Raw genomic sequence first — 19,067 nt, 5'->3', positions numbered from 1 at the left:
CACGTGTGCCTTCAGTCAATCACAGCCATTCAATGATGTCATTGAATGGCTGTGATTGGCTGACGGCGTGTGTTAGCGTATTAGCTTTCTGGAGGCAGGGATTTCAAGCCCTGCGTCCAGAAAGCAATGCTCTGCCGGGGACCAGGAGGGAGCGAAAGCCTGCAGCAGCGCCGCAAAACGCCGGGGGAGGTGAGTACTGATTTTTTTTCCCCTATTTTCCCGCTCTAAAACAGGGGTGCGTCTTATAAGGCGAAAAATACGGTAAGCCATGTTTGGCATTTCAGAATTAAAAGGTTTGTCAAGATGTAAACTACTGTTCCCCAGGATAGGTCATCAATAGTAGTTTGGAAGGGGTCAGCTGCCTGGGATCCCTGCCAATCAGCTGTTCGCTGGGCTGATTTGCTCATGCATGGAGCTGATTTCTGCACTGTAGTAGCCTGGCTTGGTATTGCAGGACATTCATCTCTATGGAATCTTGTCCTGCGTTACGAAGCCTGACCACTGCAGATAGGACAGAGTTGTCTGCTTCTTGCAGAAATCAGTTCAGTGTACCAGCCCAGAGAACAGCTGATCAGCGGCAGTCTTTGGCGACAGACTTCCTCTAATTTATCGCCAATTACCTATCCTCAGGGTAGGCCATCAACAGTATACAACTGGACAGAACCTTTTCTGGCTATAGTACTGTATAACATACATTAGAAACCCTTAATTTTCTAACGGTAGGAAAAACCAACCTTTGTTGCAATCATTAGCTGGTGCCAATGTCTATCCCTAATTGCGGGGTTTTGTAATTCAGTCACCGCTCGTAAAGATGTGATAAGGTTTTTCACAGTCATATCCAAGCCCACATATGCATCCCACGAACGAGCCTGTTTATCCAGGGATAAGAGTTCCTGCAGAACAAAATAGATGGAGGAAAGATTTAACAGAAAAAAGTGTGTACAGCCGACAATTCGTTGGTTACCAATTAGATGGTTTAAATAAAAATCTGAATATTGATTCAAAATGTCAAAGATCTCAAGACAAGTTGTTCTGAACTACAGTGAAGGAGGATGTCTGGTATGACTATTGCACATCCGAGAAGAGATTTTAAATATTCCTCAAGTCGGGTGTGCAAAGGCGACAATATGACTTAACATGTAAAAAACAAAACTGTCAGCAATGAAGGAGGGAGATAAAGAAGTAGGTCTGAATGAGATAGAATGAAAATTACTAAGATGAGGGTGACAGGTGAAAACTAAGAAGAAAGATGACGACTTAATACTGGAAGTAGCTAAAATGATGTTCAGAAAGAACTAATCCCAGGAAAATCTCTTTATTGTTTAATGTCATGTCACCGAAAACTGTTTGCAGCTTTTATGTGAAATAAAAAAATACATCACTCTGAAAGATGTGTGGAAGAAGACAATTTTCAACCTACCACTTACTGCTTAAAAAACAACAAAACCCCTACAAACTGCTGACTATAACACTTGTTCGTTTGGTGGCTTAATATTTTTAAATATTGCAGAACAATAATTTTGAGCAAAGCATTTCATAAAAGCAACAGCTGTGGAACTTGCCTTTGAAAACCTTCTTAGCTCAACGTCCATCTGTTCCACATTAATCTGCCTCCACTGTGTTTTAACCCAATCAGCAATACTGCTCTATAAAACAAATGTAAGGTGTAATAAATTCAAATGTGCCAATAAACACAAGCAAATATGTTCAAAGCTGGAAAATCTCACATACAACTTCACTAAACTTAAAGTGGATCTGTCAGCGTTCTGGACGTGTCTGATTTATTAAATACTTCAATACCCCATGAAACAGAAATTCGAGAAAGTCTTTAGAACTCTGTATTATGCTGTTGTCTACCTCGCTGGTATAATAAGGGCCTAAGCAGTCCTTTATTCTATGTAACCCCACTACAGTATTACCATTTACCATTTTCTGAGCTGGGTAAAGTAGGTATAGGAAGCAATGGTTTCATACCTGCCAATGACTGATCAACCAACACAAGGAGATATTAGTGTTTCTAAGTGATTTAACAGATCCTGTAGATATCAATTTTATATAACGCGCAGTGGCAGATTATGATTGGTGTGGTTTGGATAGCTGCCAAGGGCCTGAGGCGTCTTGGGACCCATGGCCATCCAAACCGCCCTATCATCCAAGTGGCTGTCGGTCACACAAAACAATCTGTATAATATACCTGAAATGGCAGCATCAACACAGCATGGTCTGGGCGTTACCCAACGTGTTCCCAGTCTCCTCTCTCAGTACAGTATGTGCGGGAGATGGGGGAGGAGTTGGACCATGCCCAGACCGTACTGTGATTATAGTACAGCATATGGAATAGAAGTCGTTCATTGTGACTGGAGCTGCAGGGCTGTGGAGGGTATACAGAGGAGCATAGAGAAGGAATCTATCACTTGCGAGGGTACATAGAGGGCATTATTATCTTGTGAGGGGGCACAAAAAAGAATTATGATTGTTGGGCATAAAGGAGTGCACTATTACTGTAGGTCACAAAAGAGGCATTACTTTTTTGTGTTGGGTGCTATTGGGGATTATTACTTTGTGGGGCACTATTAGTTTAGGAGTCAAAAAGGGGGCACTAGTACTGTTTGAGGGGAAGAAGGGGCACTTTTACTATGGAGAAGCATTGAGAGGGGCATTGGGGGTAGCAGCACAATGGAGAGAGTGCAGAAATGAGTTGTGGCTGGAAGAAGTCCTCATGCTGATCTAACATTTATGTTATAAACGTGGCAATGGTGCTGCAGAGGATCGGCGCAGCAGTGCTGGACAAAGAAAAGTGTGCTGACACAGTTATGGCAGGCAGGGGCCCAAGCTGTGTGAACAGCCCCGGTTGATGATCTACTAAGTCTCCCACTGAATTAACACTGTATATGGTCAGATAAAGTAGATAAGCACTCTATAATATATGGCATTTGTTACTGGTAGATGTAGATCTTTACAGTTTCAGTTTATAGGTATGTAGGATAGAAAATCATATACAGGCATTTTAACTCTTACCTTAGCTGGAATTTGATAAAAGATTGCAATTTCCCATTAAACTAATTCAATACAATGTCATTACATGCTAGCCAAAGACTGCACAAACTGCGATCCACAACATAACCACTGGGGGGCCACAACAGACATACAGGATTGGAGATCTCATGGCAGACTGTTGTAAAATCATGTTTAGAAAAGCTGGATATAACATATCCAAACATATCCAGCTAAGAGAAAATGTAAGGAGGAACATATCTGTATGCACCAGCCTTATAGCACAATACAGCACTATCCAGATAAAGAGTTAGCCCATTCATTTAGTTTACTTCTTATTGGACGAAACGTATTTAGATATAGTGAAAGTTGACATCACTGAAAGAAGCTTCAAAACTTTAGTCCTTTTTGCGCAATAATACTTTCATGGGTGAAACCAGATGATTGTTACAGTATTGAAAGTGTTTAAGCAATGGCTATTCCTTGGAGGAAGTCATGTGCATTTTGGGATTGCTGGATTCAATAGAATGTGGGATGATATCCAATGAGTATGACCGAAATATTAATGTTTGCTATTACCAAGTGACGGTTTCATAGCTAAGTATTTTTCATTAGATTCTGTGTTAGAGAAAGCCAGTCAATTACTCTTGGACCATTTAGGCCCCCTGTTCATGGCTGAGGTGGAATATTGCTAGCGATATTCTGCGGCAGGGGACGAGGGGAAAGCGCTGTCAGGTCTCTGAGGTGAGCCTATCTAATAGATAGGCTCACCGCAGAGAATCACGGCATGCCGCGATTTAGATCCCGCGAGCGGAGAATCGCTATGATTCTCTGCTCGTGGACACCGCTCCTGCTCTTTCCATAGCAACGCTATGAAAAGCTTCACACAGTGTGATCTGCCGGCGATTTATCGTCTGTGGACATGCACCCTTATTCTGACTCTGCACTCATCATGCTGACTCTTTCAAGCAGTTCTAAAAAAATAAATGTACATCCTTTAAAAAACAAGTGTGAATTATGATCATTTCTGGGTTCCACGCCCTAAAGAAATAGAATATGCTTATTCATAATAAAAATAAAACCTTTTTGCCATAAAAAGTACATGTGTTATGGGATCATACAACAAAGGCCACCTATTAGTGTGTACTGTACCCATGTAAATTTGTAGTAGCTAGAAATAGCCCTTACCATGCTTAAGGTCGCTTTCAGACAAGCGTATTCTAGCTCTATATTTTGCTAACTGCAACACAAACCTAACGTAAATCTATGCATCTATTCAGACGGATGTATTTTTCACGGCCGTTTTCTAAAAACGCAGCATGAATTATTTTAGTCCATTATTGCTTCTATATTCGTATTATTTTCTGTTGGGCAAATACAGATCAGTATTCGCCCAGTAGAAAATCAAACCAATATGGAGGCAAATCAAATATGGATGAAATGCTGATGACATAAGGTTGTAAAGTTATCTGTAACAGATCTGTATTACGGACGTGTTACAATATGCTCATCTGACTGTCCTATGAAACACAACTAATGCTCTGCCATTTGGAATGAGGAAGCTATACCTGGACATTATATATAATATCCCACAATTCCTTAAGCAGTTTTATTTCCTCACGGCATTTCTTCATCTGCTTATAGTCGGGAACTGCGACCTCAAACAGATCAGCAGATTCATGTATCTGTTTCACTTCTAGCTCTAAGCCAAGCAGATCTTGGTTGGCCTGCGGGAGAAAGAGGGACATTGTTTTTAATGTTATAAATGAAGATGAATTTAGGATGTTTGTTTACTGAGTGCCATAAATTTCCTGTCTAATTAAAAGTAAATCTACTGTTTAAAAAAAAGGATCGAAATTTGTCATAATACATCACTTCCAGGGAAGTACTTGATTACAAAGTGGTTTGACCACACCAGTGAGTTTTCTTGTCTAACACAATCTATATAAGGCCGGCTTCACACTTCCAGATTTCAACAGCGGTATTCCGCGCCTATTAAAAAAATAGAACATTTGCAAGTCTGCTCAGATGAGCAGAGAACGACTGCGATTTCCGCGAGTGCATTTAAAATCGTAGCATGTTCTATTTTTGTGTGGTATCCACACGGACGGTTTCTATTGAAGTCAACGGAAGCAGTTTGACCCACAACCTATCCTCAATGTCAATTGTGGATTGGTTGCGGGTACCCACGTCATCGCCTAGCGACAGCGATATCCCACAAATATTTATAAAATATAAAAACAAATATTTAAACAAAAAATCTGTACTGCGCATGACCTCATGTCTGGGGGAAAGGAGGGACCTGTTGTGGGATTCTGCATGGAAAATCCACGCGGGCCCGAATTTCCTAGTGGACATGTATCTTATCTTATACTTTAAATATTTTATACAGTACATACAGCTTTTGAAATTACAACAAAATGACTTTTAGGGGCTATTTGTTTTTATAAAAGTGGCCCTATTAAATGGAAAACTATAACTTCCCCATTTTGTTTTGCTTATAATTCTACAGTGCATCACATTTATCTGCTGTGTTGATATTTAAAGTAAACCTGTCAGCAAATTCACGTTGCTCTAACCGTGGACAGCAAGAAACTATATTTTTCTTTTACAAAGAACTATGTTTTACTCTAAAATGCTGCAGTGTTTCAGGGAAAGCACAGTTGTAATAAAAGCTGGACACGGGTAGTGGAGTCTCCCGGGCGGCTCCCCTTTGGCTCTCCCTATGTAGCGTTGCATCAACAGCAGTTGCTGACAGCTTATTTACATTACCTTATCTAGAAGAGTATATGGATATTGGGAATTGTATGAGAATGGAGCTTCCAGGCAAAACATCTCCCTAAAATTATTCTGTTTCACCTGGAAGAAAATAAATATACAGAGTAAAGAGAATGCCCATGATTCTGTACCGAAGCTGGCTGTTATCTACCACATACTTACATCAAAAGCAACACATCTTTTCCTGACAACAGAAACCTCTGCTATCTGCAGGGGGGCCAGGTCATGTTTCACAGTAATTGCTGTTTTTTTGGTGTTGTTCCATTTTTCTGGCAATTCCTACAGGATGATATGAAAGAAGGTCGGAGAACAAATCTTGAGACCACATGGTGAGACTTTGTTACTTTTTTGTTCTGTTATAGAATTTATATATGAATTAGAAAGAGTTAATTGTCTGAATATTATTAATTTTGCAGAGAATATATACATTATGGATGAAAGTTGGAGAACCAGATAATAATTAGCAGATTTCCTGGATACATACTGTAAGATTTTAGACAACAAAGTACAAAAAATGACAATACTTCCCTATGCGGTCCATTTCTTTATGGAGAAGCTTGTGTATAAACAATTAGAGCTCGCTCACAATGGCGTTTGTGGTCCGTATATTAGGGCGGTTTCAGACGAACGTGGTTTTCTCCCCTTATGTGACCGTGATAATCACGACCACATTATGGGAAAAAACAAAACCACTGATTTCAATGGTTTTGTTTTCGCTATCGGGATTCTCGCCCATTAATTGTACGGGCGAGAAAAGATAGGACTTGTCCTATCTTTCCTGCACATAGCGTTAACTACATGCGGCAAAGATAGGGCAGCACCTATCTTCCTGCTGTTTTCTTCCAACTCCAGCACTATGTTGCGGAGTTTGAACGGCTGTTAAAAAACCTTCCGGGGAGCGTAGTTGCACCTGTGGTCGCCTGAAACTACCCTTGCATACGTATTTTTCACATGCGTAATACGCGGAGCTAAAAGCCCATTGGCATGTACTGTATCACACACACCAGCGTTTATTTCATGCACTTGATTACACAAGTGAAAAACAAAAAGCAGCATGTCCTATTTTGCTGTGTAATATGCACTAATATAGGCTATGGGGATTTAACATATGCAGCAGATACGCATGTTACATACATAGTTGCTGTGTACTGCACATAAGGGCGCCCACCCACTGGCATTTGCGATTTTCGTGCGTGAAAAATGCAGCGTTTTCCACGCGTTTTTGGCGGCGTTTTTTGCGGCATTTTCGCGGCTTTTTTGCGCCTTTTCCGTTAATTTCCATTGACATTCATGGGTGCATTAATAGAAAAATAAGGACACATATGCAACTGACAGTTCCTATGTTAAAAATTGCAACGGACTGAAAAAAAAACGCAAGTGGACAGAAACACATTCAATTCTAATTGCTCTTGAGAAAAAACGCAAAACGCAAAGGAAAAAAAATCGCCAGTGGGTGGGCGCCCTTACGTGTGTAAAAAATACCATGACACTAGGAGATTGGGACGGTGACACTGCAGCGTATAAATGGACACTACAGCCACTAAATGCCCAAAGCAGTCACTTGACGTCAGATGGACATCTACTTCGGGGCAGTAGGTGCTACTCCGCTGAGTCCCAGGGGCCTGACAGGATATTATGCTGCCTTTTTTATTTCGCTGTCTTTTTTTTTATACACACAGTGAGTGAGCCCTTAAGAGTGAATTCACATGTATACATGGGGGTCAAACATGAGAAGCATTCTTTGGACATATACTTCTGCATAGCCATACAGTGGCATATGTTAGCTATAGGTCATATTCACATGGCAAAATCCACATCAGAAAAATCAAACACGGATTTCAATTGAATTCCACGTCACAATCCACGTACGTTCTTACGTGGACATTATGACCCATAAGCCTACTTAGAGTACACCCAAAGAAGACTTACCTCCAGCTGGATGTAAATCTGATCCGGCAGTTTTTGTCCATAGCTTTCTAACAAGGCGATGGTCTGTTTGATAGGCTCAAAAAGTTCATCAGTTGCTGCCTGTCGGTCTCTCACAGCCAGAATGTGCTCCATGATGCCAACAAGGGCACTATAATCTCCTTCCACCACTTTCTGCTGCAGACCAGAATCAGTCAGCTTAATAAATTCCTCCAGGTCAGACAAACTAAGAAAATGCAAAACAGGTTTATATGTCGGTGTCCAAAAATTAAAAGTAAAACACTTAAACAGGTATTTCCATCTCAGTCAATCATGGCTGAGATGGAAATACTTGTCAGTAAGCAGTGGCCACTGGCAGCCGAGATTACGGTATTAGTCAAACTGGATGTTCTACTCTGTTTTCATAACTCCCACAGAAGTGAATGAGAGTTATGGAAACAGCTAACTGCCCTGTTTCCATCAATTATGAGATTTGGAAACAGCATACGTCGCTATGCTATATTGTTTTTGCAACTCACATTCACTTTTATGGGAGTTACAGAAACAAGTGTAAAGCATTTCAACTGTTTCCATAATCCGGGCCAAATCAGGCAGTGGAAGTGAGCCATGACAGGATTTTGTTGGGTCAAATTAGGAGATACATGCGAGTCATGGAGGTAAGACCCACATCTATCAGTCATTTAAGGCATATCCTGTGGAGAGGAGAATATCCCTTTTCATGCTCTTTTAGGGCTTAGTCACACGGGCGTTTATTGCCGCGATTTGCGCATGCGCATGCGTCCGGCGACTTTTTAAAACCATTGCTTTGCAATGGTATCGGACACATGAGCGCTTTTTATGCGCTCGTCCGATAAATTAGAGAACAGAAATCGCAGATCGCACTTATCTGCGATCTGCGATTCCTGTTCTCTTCTCTATATGCGCTCAACGGGGCCGGCGGCAGCAGCGCCGACCCCATTGAGAACATATAGAAGACAAATCATTCTTCTCTGCCACAGCTGGAACAGCTGTGGCAGAGAAGAACGATGTTTGCCCATTGAATTCAATGGAGCGGCAATACAGCCGCTCCATTGAAAGCAATGGGCTGCCGGCGTGCGCGGGGTTAATTGTCGGGAAGGGGTTAAATATATAACCCCTTACCTGCAATGCATCCTTAAATGTGAAAAAATAAAAAAAAAGGATGTTCTCACCTGCTCCCGGCAGCTGGAGATCCCGGCGGTCGGCCTGCAGTGGGTGTGAAGGAGGTGTGACTCAGGCTTGCCCCTGATTGGCTCAGCCTGAGCCAATCAGAGGCTGAGCTCAGTCACACCCATTCATGAATTCATGAATGGGTGTGACTGAGACTTGCTTCTGATTGGCTCAGCGCTGAGCCAATCAGGGGCAAGCCTGAGTCACACCTCCTTCACACCCACTGCAGGCCGACCGCCGGGATCTCCAGCTGCCGGGAGCAGGTGAGTACATCCTTTTTTTTAATTTTTTCACATTTAAGGATGCATTGCAGGTAAGGGGTTATATATTTAACCCCTTCCCGACAATTAACCCCGCGCACGCCCGCAGCGCTTGCATTCAATGGAGCCGCTGTATTGCCGGCTCCATTGAATGCAATGCGCTGGACAGCTCCGGCCCGTTTCTAATGAAACGCGGCTAGGAGCAGATTTTCGGGCGATTTTTGGGCCGATTTTTCGGCGCCGGTCACGCGATTTGCGCATGCGCATCCGTCATGCGATGCGCAAATCGCGTGAAAAAACGCCCGTGTGACTAAGGCCTTAGGGTGACTACCCACTACAGTTTTTTTTTCACTGCAAAATTCGGTGTTTTTTTCCTGCACGGGTCTATGGGACTTGTAATGTTAAAATCGCGATCGCACAAAATCGCAATTTACCGCGAAGCCTTGATTTTGCGCGATCGCGATTTTAACATTACAAGTCCCATAGACCCCTGGGGGGAAAAAATGCTGCGAATTTCGCAGTAAAAAAAACGCTAGTGGGTAGTCATCCTAAGGCCTTCTTCCCACAAGCGTCATTTTGATGCTCCGATAGCTGCTCATAATCGCATGAATGAAGAATAGCCACGTCCAAGTCACGGCTATTCTTCGCGACTTTTCACGGCTGGCTGCAGTTCACTGCAAGAAGTCGCAGCCAGCTTCAGTCGGCAAGACTACTGTAATCACTTTAAATGTCTCACTAGAGACACCTGTCATTGTTTAGCAGTGCTAGCCACCGATAAAGTCCCTCCACACCTTTTTTGGACTGCTTGTATAGACTCCCATAGACGTCTATGGAGCTTCCAGCACTTTGCCATCTTTTGACGCGATAGAAATTTTGTTGTGTAAAAATAACGCTCCAATGTTCTATCTTTTGACGCACAATTTTTTTTAAGGCGCATGAACATATAGGAAAGCATTGGTTCTAATAGACGCTATTTTTTGACCCGCCAACTTGCTATCAAAATGACGCTCGTGTGAAGTAGCCCTAAGGCTGCAACACTATTCTTGCCATTAAAAATAAACAACCCTCTTTATAAGCCAGCCGGATCCATCAGGTTTGGTTTGTTAAGAATGGAAGCTATGACACTAATACCCAGCAGAACCCAATTCATATTGTACCAAAGAAAACTGTCAACGAAGGATTTTATACCGTGAAAATATTTTAATTGTTTTAGACAAACATATTAGAGGAAATGAATGAACTGAAAGCAAATCGTATACTGACAACCAACCAATCATTATTACAAATATTACATACACGAATTGTAATAATGTTTCTGTGAGTCTGCGTTTTCCCCCCAAAAATGGACGTCACCGGGAAAAGCACGGCTTAGGCCGGTTTCACATTTGCGTTGGGACCTCCGATCGGAGGTTTCATCACAGATCCGGCACAAAATACCAGAAGAAATAGCACTGCATGCGGGCCTTTTTCTTCCAGTAAAAGAAACTGAACGGACCCCATTATAGTCAATGGTAATGTTGAGTTCCATCCTAAGACGGAGCCATTCGGCTAAGGGATTCTCCTTTCCAGCTTCCCAAGCGAAGCAGGAAACTGGAACCCCCGATGTACAAGTGAAGCCACCCTTAGAAACCTGCATAATAAAGGTTCATGGTTCAGTCACTAACAGCATTCACACTGAACGATTATCATTTAGATTGGCGCGATCCAGAGAGAATCTGAATGGTAATTATTCAGTCTAAAAGGGCCCGGATATCAAGTTTAATTCAATTGCACTGTGAACACGTTTGCCCTCGAAATAACAATGAGTAACTAAATAGCCTGCGGGAATTGCTCACCTGTCAACAACAAATCTGAGAAGGTGCTCTTTAAACATCCAGCTCCATTTTCTGATGATCACAAGCATGTTCATTTTAAAAGGCTTTAAATCCAGTCTGAACCAACTTTCAAAGACCTTGGTATCCTCAGAAGAAAACATCTGAGTATAAAGGTTTTCATAGATGTCAATCTGGAATGAAAAGAAAAATATTTAAAAATATTCTTTGATCTTTGTAATATGATGTTGGAGTTACATACCGGTTATGTCTCGCTTCTCACCTGCTCTTTAAACTGATCTATGGAGGGTGGATTTTCCGGAACCCCATCATCAGCATGAGCCTCAATTTCTTCCGATGTTAACACATGACCGTATAGAAGAAATTGTCTCATGAACTCTAACCTGTCATCCGTCCACAGGTGAGAATAGGAATCATATGTGCTTTGGAAATCTAAGACTTTGCTAATAACAACTGTAATCTTGTCCATAATTCCTTGTCGGATTTGTGACAGGTCACTCATTTCATCTAGGTCATTCTGTGACACAAAGAAAGACCAGAATGTCAACATTATATTTTTACCAAAGTACTCTTATCAATGCTAAAATAAAATGTGTATTGCCTAAAGAGAAGTGAGATAAACCACTGATGATGAAAAATACTTTTAATATGTTTCTCCAAGTGTGATATGGCTGCTTACAGGAAAGATTAGAATATGTTCAACTGTGCAGTAAATGTACACAAGGTAGGCTGTAGGTGTCACATTGGTCTAGAACTAAGCAAGGGGGGACAATAGGGAGCTGAATACCAAGGCAGACTGAAAGATGTGTATACAGGGAACTAGAAGTAGGTAGATGCAGGATCAGAGAATAATCTAGATAAAGTAAATAAAGGGACGAAGCATCCCCTAACCTCCCTAACTAGACCTGCTATGAAGCAGAGCACCTGCCCTGAAAAGTGTGACCCCCACTGCTTCTCTGAGGCAAGGTCCGAGGTCAGTGAGGAACCAGGGAAACTAAACACAGAACACTATACAAATACTAACAATTAAACACAGAGGAGGTCGATACAAAAAGGCATAGGACAAGAGGCTCAGTAACAACTCCATTCACACTATTACCACAAGGAAGCACAGAGGATAGTCACTGCAAACCAGTATACAGGAAGTAAAACCAGTGCTCTATGCAAGGAGGAGTCATTTAAATATCATAAGAACATTACTGACTAGCTGACTCACCGTCAATCATTCCAGGAGCCCAACTGGTTAAAAAATCTAATCAAACTACTAACGACCACTTATCCGTTAGTATGTATGTGAGTGCTTCTGATGCTCCGCCCCTTATGACGTCATTGCCCCCCCTTCCCTGATGACGTCATTGAAGGTCCTACAAAATTTATAAAACACAGAGCCTGACCGACAGAAGAACAACATAGTTAGGGCTTTTGAAAAGGAGAGGACAGAAATGACAAAATGAGAATACAACTGAGCCGTTATTATCTCAGACACATCTCAGCGGTTCTGACAGAAGACACTGCCCTATTGTCACCTCAGAGTGGGCTGAACCACCTGCGGTGATGTCGCTGCTGTGGAAGGAGCCATTGTGCAGTTTAGTAAAAGAGATTCGGTGGGCTGAAGTACCTGTGGTGATGTCACTGCTGTGGGAGGAGCTATTGTGCAGTTTGGTAGACAGTACTGTATACTGTATAAGCCGACAGCAGCTACCAGGACTTGTGATGACGTCACCACCATGTGATCACCTATGTGAGTGGAGTCAGGGATCACATGACATGGGGCTCATCACTGTATCTAGGAGTCTGGTGATGTGTGTAAATCGAGACGGATGTTGATGTAGCAGAGCTGTGTGTGATGTGTGTGAATCAGCATGTAGCTGAGCTGTGTGTGTCATGTGTGTGAATCAGGATGGATGTAGTAAAGCTGTGTGTGTAATGTGTGTGAATCAGGATGTAGTAAAGCTGTGTGTGTGATGTGTGGGAATCAAGATGGATGTAGTAGAGCTGTGTGTTTAATGTGTGGGAATCAAGATGGATGTAGTAGAGCTGTGTGTGTGATGTGTGGAGATCATAATGGACTACCAGGTAGCAATCTACTTTCCCCTTTTTTCAGAACTGTTTGGTCCTCTTAGTATATATATGCACTTACCTGGTAACTGTCTTCACCAAAATGTTTTGCAATTCTTTTTACATGCTCTGACATTTTAAATATGTCACCTAGAAGTTCCTCCATGAGGTCATAGAGACCATCCCCATCTTCTTTCTGTAAAGAAGGCTTAAATACAATTTCATTACCACTAAGACACATTTGTGCTTCAAATAAAGGAGCTGGTTTTAATCTATCATCTGTGTTCTCTACAAAAAACACCAAAGAATGAAAAATAGTATTATACAGTCCATCTGTCACAATGTCATCCATGTACTCCATATAGATCTTCCATGCATCTACATCTGGAACAGCCTTTAAAAGTTTCAGGTTTTCCTGTGGAAAAAAATGGTTTGACATAGGAGCGTTAATGAAGGATGATTCTTCCCATGTACTATGCACTGATACTAAGTAATGCATATGCATTTCATTCCAATCCAACAGTGATACCAGTATTTATACTCTAGGTCGGTCAAAAGCCTGGGAGTCCCCAGTTGTACGTAAAATGCCTAAAGTGAATGTGCACCTTTTCACACTAGGCTATCTTTAGGTCTAACCTTCGGTGCCTATTAATTTTGCAAAATATCTTTACATCATTAGGACCTACTGTTTACTAATAAGGAGCTCAGAAACCCTGGCATAGTAGTAGAGTTTATAGATATAACTCTACCTCCATTATGGGCAGCTTAGGAGCTTATTGCATACTGTGTTATAAAAGTGTGTAGTAAGCTCTGAAACGCCTCTAACAGTTGCTGAAGTTTATCATTTAAAAGGGTATTCCCATCTGAGACATTTTAGGCCGCCTGCAGACGAGCGGGTCGGATCCGGCGGCGAGAATTCTCGCCGTGGGACCCGACCCGAGCGCCTGCAGTGACGAGTGCATACTCACCCGCACCCGGCGGTCCCGGCTCTTTCATGTGCGCATGCGCAGACCGGAGCCAGCGGCCGGGTGAGTGACGTTTCTGTGCGAGGCTCTGCGAGCCCCGCACAAAAATAGGACATGCCGCGGTTTGTTTGCCGTGCGGCCAAACCGCGGCCGTCTGCATAGGAGTGCGTATTGTAATGCACTCCTATGCAGGCTTTGTGCAAGCGGCCTTAGGCATATCCACAGAATTTGTATTCTCAGCTGTTTTTGCAACTCCCATAGAAGTTAAATATAAAGAGAAATGATATGCGTGGGCACTTCTCTATTCATTCTCTATCTGGATTCAGCAGCCATCTAATCAGGCGGGACGGAGGTCTGAGTGCCCCCTTCCTCGACGTAGGTGCAAGTATGAGACATTTTGTGGCATAATGTGGATATGTCATGATTGCTAGAGATGTGAATACCCCTTTAACTCTAGAGCTGTGCAGCAGATTTGGAGCTCTGTGGTACTATAATACAAAAATAGAGCTAAAATAAATTGGTTTTACAGGCAAGACATCTGTCTAAGGCCTCGTTCACACGAGCGTGTGTTCGTGCGCACAGACCGCGCATTTACGTACGTGCAAAAACACGCGTAAATGAAGCTCCGTGCACCATTGTTTTCAGTGGGGCCGCCGGAATTGAATTCAATGAATGGCCGAGTGCTGCCTGTGATTGGCTGAGCGCTGTGACCAATCATAGGCAGCACTCAGCTGTCATTCAATAAATGAGCGCTGCCTGTGATTGGCTGAGCTTTCAGACAATCAGATACAGCCATTTCAGCAGGCGGGGTTTTTAAATCCTGGCCTGCTGATACAGCTTCAGAGCAGTTCAGGAGGACAAGCGGATAAAAGCGCCTGAGCCCCCCAGTGCCGTGGAGAGGTGATTATATATATACTTTTATACATGCTAGGGATGATTTTTCAAGGAAGAGCTTATATTTAAAGCCCATCCCCGAAAATCAATGCAGGGATTGCCTGCCTCCCATTGTTTTCAATGGGTCCACCGGCAGCAGTTCTCTCATTGAAAGCAATGGGAGAACATCACGATCCCCTGCCACAGCTGTCACAGGGGATTCTTTACCCCCCGCTTGTCACTGAACACTGTGACAGTGCTGACTCTCCACGGGGAATATTGACACGCAGCACGGACCTATGCGTGCACGCATGTCCTATGTTGTGCAGGTATGCGCGTTTGCACACCTGTAAAACATAGACATGTGAACACAGCACATGAAATAAATGGTTCTAAATAGACGCACAGTCTTGTGCACGCGTAAACATGCTCGTCTGAACGAGCCCTAAAGGTTAGGTTGATCTCATCATTACCATTGTGTATTAGATGAACAAGTGTACCTCGGATTTAAGAGGGTATGCTGAGAGTACAAACATCATAGCGCATTCTCGAACGGGTTGAGGCACAACACTCTTTAACTATAGCTTGCACTTTATTCTTGCAAACAAAGACATCTTATAAATTACAACCTCACTTGAAAAAAAGTTGGGATGTTGTGTAAAATGTAAATAAATTTAAAGAGAAAAAGATTGCAATTATCTGGAAATCTCGTGTAACCATATTTTATTCATAACAGAACATATCAGAAGGGGGAAGGGAGACTTTTTTCCATTTTTTATTTAAAAAATTTACTCATTTAGAAAGTGATGGCAGCAACACATCTCACAAAAGTTGGGCCGTGTCTACTAGTGTGTAGCATCCCTTCTTCTTTTTACAACAGTCTGTAAACATCTGGGAAGTGAGGAGATCAATTGCTGGAGTTTTGGAAGAAGAATGTTGCCCCATTCTTGTCTGATGTAGGATTCTAGCTGCTCAACAGTTCTGGGTCGTCTTTGCCGGATTTTTCCTTTCATATTGTGACAGCATTTTTTTTTATCAGTGAAAGGTCTGGACTGCAGGCGGGTCAGTTCAGCCCCCGGACTCTTCTTCTGCAGAGCCATGTTGTCGTGATGGATTCAGTATTTGGTTTAGCAGTGTCTTGCTGAAATATGCAAGGCTTTCGCTGAAAGAGACGTTGTCTGGATTGGAGCATATGTTGTTCTAAAACCTCTACATGCTGCTCAGCATTGATAGTGCCTTTCAAGATGTGTAAGCTGCCCATGCCATAGGAACTAATGCAGATCCATACCATCAGAGATGAAGGCTTTTGAACGGTGTACTGATAACAAGCTGGATAGTAAATATGTGGTGTTTGGTCCTAAACTTTAATCTTGGCCAATGGTGAAAAGATGGCGCAGGATTAAAGCTCCTGCTCCCGCAATCAGGTTAGGTTCTTGGCTGTCAGACACAGCAGAGGACCCAAAAGACAAGACAGAAGCGTTTTTTAACTGTTTCTGACTTCTCCTCTACAAGCTACATAGTGCTCAGGGAGTGTTATTTAGAAAATGCAGGAAGTGGTACTGCCGCTTCCTGTATGGGATCTGGCAGTCATGTGATCGCCGGTGGCCCCTGGCGTGTTACCTCAGTAATTTTATATGTACCACATGTAGTAACTAAAAAAAAAATGAAAAAAACCCAGTTCCCATTGCATTGAGGGAGGAATTTATTAAGACTGGTGTTTCAAATGCTGGTGTTAAAGGGGTTGTTAGAGCAGTACCCTAGTAAAGCTCCATTCTCCACGCCATACACAACACAACCAACCAGCACACACTCAGTTCTCCCCGCTGCACCCTACGTCGCAGCCCAAGGCCCTTCATCTGACATCACATTTACAGGCTGCCCCAGGCCATTCACGGGACTCCACATGCACTGCAGCCAATGACAGAGCCCAGCGCTCAATTACTGAACACTGTCATTTGCCACAGTGCCCGCGACATCCGCAAACCAGGAGTGACTGCAGTCCATAAACAAAGAAGTGGAGGACTGAGCAGCGCCACAAGACGCAGCGGGCAGAGGCGAGCACACAGAGTGGCCAGCCACGTTACAGAATTAGGCCTTAGTCAGACGGGCGTTTTTTCGCGCGATTTGCGCATGCGCATGGCGATTTTTTAAAACCATTGCTTTGCAATGGTATCGGACACATGAGCACTTTTTATGCGCTCGTCCGATAAATTATAGAACAGAAATCGCAGATCGCACCTATCTGCGATCTGCGATTCCTGTTCTCTTCTCTATATGCGCTCAATGGGCCGGCGGCAGCAGCGTCAACCCCATTGAGAACATATAGAAGACAAATCATTCTTCTCTGCCACAGCTGTAACAGCTGTGGCAGAGAAGAACGATGTTTGCCCATTGAATTCAATGGAGCCGGCAATACAGCCAGCTCCATTGAAAGCAATGGGCTGACGGCGAGCGCAGGATGAATTGTCGGGAAGGGCTTAAATATATAAGCCCTTCCCTGCAATTCATCCAGAAAAGTGTAAAAATAAAAAATATATATATACTCACCTTGTCCCGGCAGACGGAGTTCAGAGCGGCCGGCCTGCAGTGGGTGTGAAGGGGGTGTGAGTCAGACTTGCCCCTGATTGGCTCAGCGCCAATTTTCCACTTTTCTGGATGAATTGCAGGGAAGGGCTTATATATTTAAGCCCTTTCTGACAATTCATCCCACACTCGCCCGCAGCGCATTGCTTTCAATGGAGGCGGCTGTATTACCGGCTCCATTGAATGCAATGCGCTGGACAGCTCCGTCCCGTTTCTAATGAAACGCGGCTAGGAGCAGATTTTCGGGCGATTTTCGGGCACCGGTCACGCGATTTGCGGATGCGCATCCGTCATGCGATCCGCAAATCGCGCGAAAAAACGCCCGTGTGACTAAGGCCTTAGGAACAGGGTTGCACTGCGAAAATAGAACTGTGACAATTCCTTTATGTTTAAACTGTTTTATTGGTATTAGGTAACTTAGTCATACTACATATGGTGCAAAGATTTATCTCGCTACCCTGAAATACAACACCCATGTAGATTGTTCATAGCGCATCGGGTATCTATATATGATGAAATATAAATCAAGTAATTCTGAGCTGTTTAGGACGGAAGCCCTTAAAAATCCCCCCATGGCTCATATAACAGATATTAACACAGACATCGTATCCATAGCATCTGCAATTTTATGTTTGCCCCAGAGAAGACACTTGTGCTTCTGGATTGTGTTGATATATGTCTACTTCTTTACATGATACAGCCTTAACTTGCATTTCTGGATTGCACGGTGAACTGTATTCACAGACAATGATTTTTGGAAGTATTCCTGATCCCATGCAGTGATTTGCATTGCAGAATTGTGCCCATTTTTAACCCAGTGATGCCAGAGGGCCGTAGATCTCAAGCATCTAATATTGAGTGTCGGCCTTGTACACATACATTTTCTCCAGATTTTCAGAATCTTTTGATGATCTTATGTACTATAAATGGTGGGATATTCAAAGTCTTCGCAATTTTACATTGAGGAACATTTTTTGAAGTTGTTCCACAATTTTTAGGCACAGTTTTTCACAGATTGGTGAACCTCTGACCATCTTTGCTATTGAGAGACTCTGCCTCTCTAACATGCTTATTTTATACACAGTCGAACTTATCAGAAAATTAACCCTTAGGGCTCAGTCACACGGGCGTTTATTGCCGCGATTTGCGCATGCGCATGCGTCCGGCGATTTTTTAAAACCATTGCTTTGCAATGGTATCGGACACATGAGCGCTTTTTATGCGCTCGTCCGATAAATTAGAGAACAGAAATCGCAGATCGCACCTATCTGCGATCTGCGATTCCTGTTCTCTTCTCGATATGCGCTCAACGGGGCCGGCAGCAGCAGCGCCGACCCCATTGAGAACATATAGAAGACAAATCATTCTTCTCTGCCACAGCTGGAACAGCTGTGACAGAGAAGAACGATGTTTGCCCATTGAATTCAATGGAGCCGGCAATACAGCCGCTCCATTGAAAGCAATGGGCTGCCGGCGTGCGCGGGATGAATTGTCGGGAAGGGGTTAAATATATAACCCCTTCCCTGCAATGCATCCTGAAAAGTGAGAAAATAAAAAAAAAGGATGTACTCACCTGCTCCCAGCAGCCTGAGATCCCCGCGGCCGTCCTG

At 43.0% G+C, this 19,067-nt stretch overlaps 1 protein-coding gene across 1 annotated transcript in view; it reads right to left on the bottom strand.

The window, feature by feature from the left end:
* Positions 1 to 19,067, bottom strand: part of DNAH11 (dynein axonemal heavy chain 11) — a 270,457-nt gene that overhangs the window by 194,122 nt on the left and 57,268 nt on the right. Inside the window, exons 17-25 of the mRNA XM_066584695.1 lie at positions 13,119 to 13,451; positions 11,241 to 11,495; positions 10,982 to 11,151; positions 7,702 to 7,924; positions 5,935 to 6,051; positions 5,767 to 5,853; positions 4,563 to 4,721; positions 1,563 to 1,646; positions 735 to 893 (exon numbers count right to left, since the gene is read on the bottom strand). Coding sequence (XP_066440792.1) covers positions 735 to 893; positions 1,563 to 1,646; positions 4,563 to 4,721; positions 5,767 to 5,853; positions 5,935 to 6,051; positions 7,702 to 7,924; positions 10,982 to 11,151; positions 11,241 to 11,495; positions 13,119 to 13,451 — 1,587 coding nt within the window. The remainder of the gene's footprint in view (positions 1 to 734; positions 894 to 1,562; positions 1,647 to 4,562; positions 4,722 to 5,766; positions 5,854 to 5,934; positions 6,052 to 7,701; positions 7,925 to 10,981; positions 11,152 to 11,240; positions 11,496 to 13,118; positions 13,452 to 19,067) is intronic.

Source organism: Eleutherodactylus coqui, chromosome 12, assembly GCF_035609145.1.
Source record: "Eleutherodactylus coqui strain aEleCoq1 chromosome 12, aEleCoq1.hap1, whole genome shotgun sequence".
Classification (NCBI taxonomy): Eukaryota; Metazoa; Chordata; class Amphibia; order Anura; family Eleutherodactylidae; genus Eleutherodactylus; species Eleutherodactylus coqui.
Note: the sequence above shows the minus strand (reverse complement) of the source record. Positions and strands in the feature narration are given on the sequence as shown.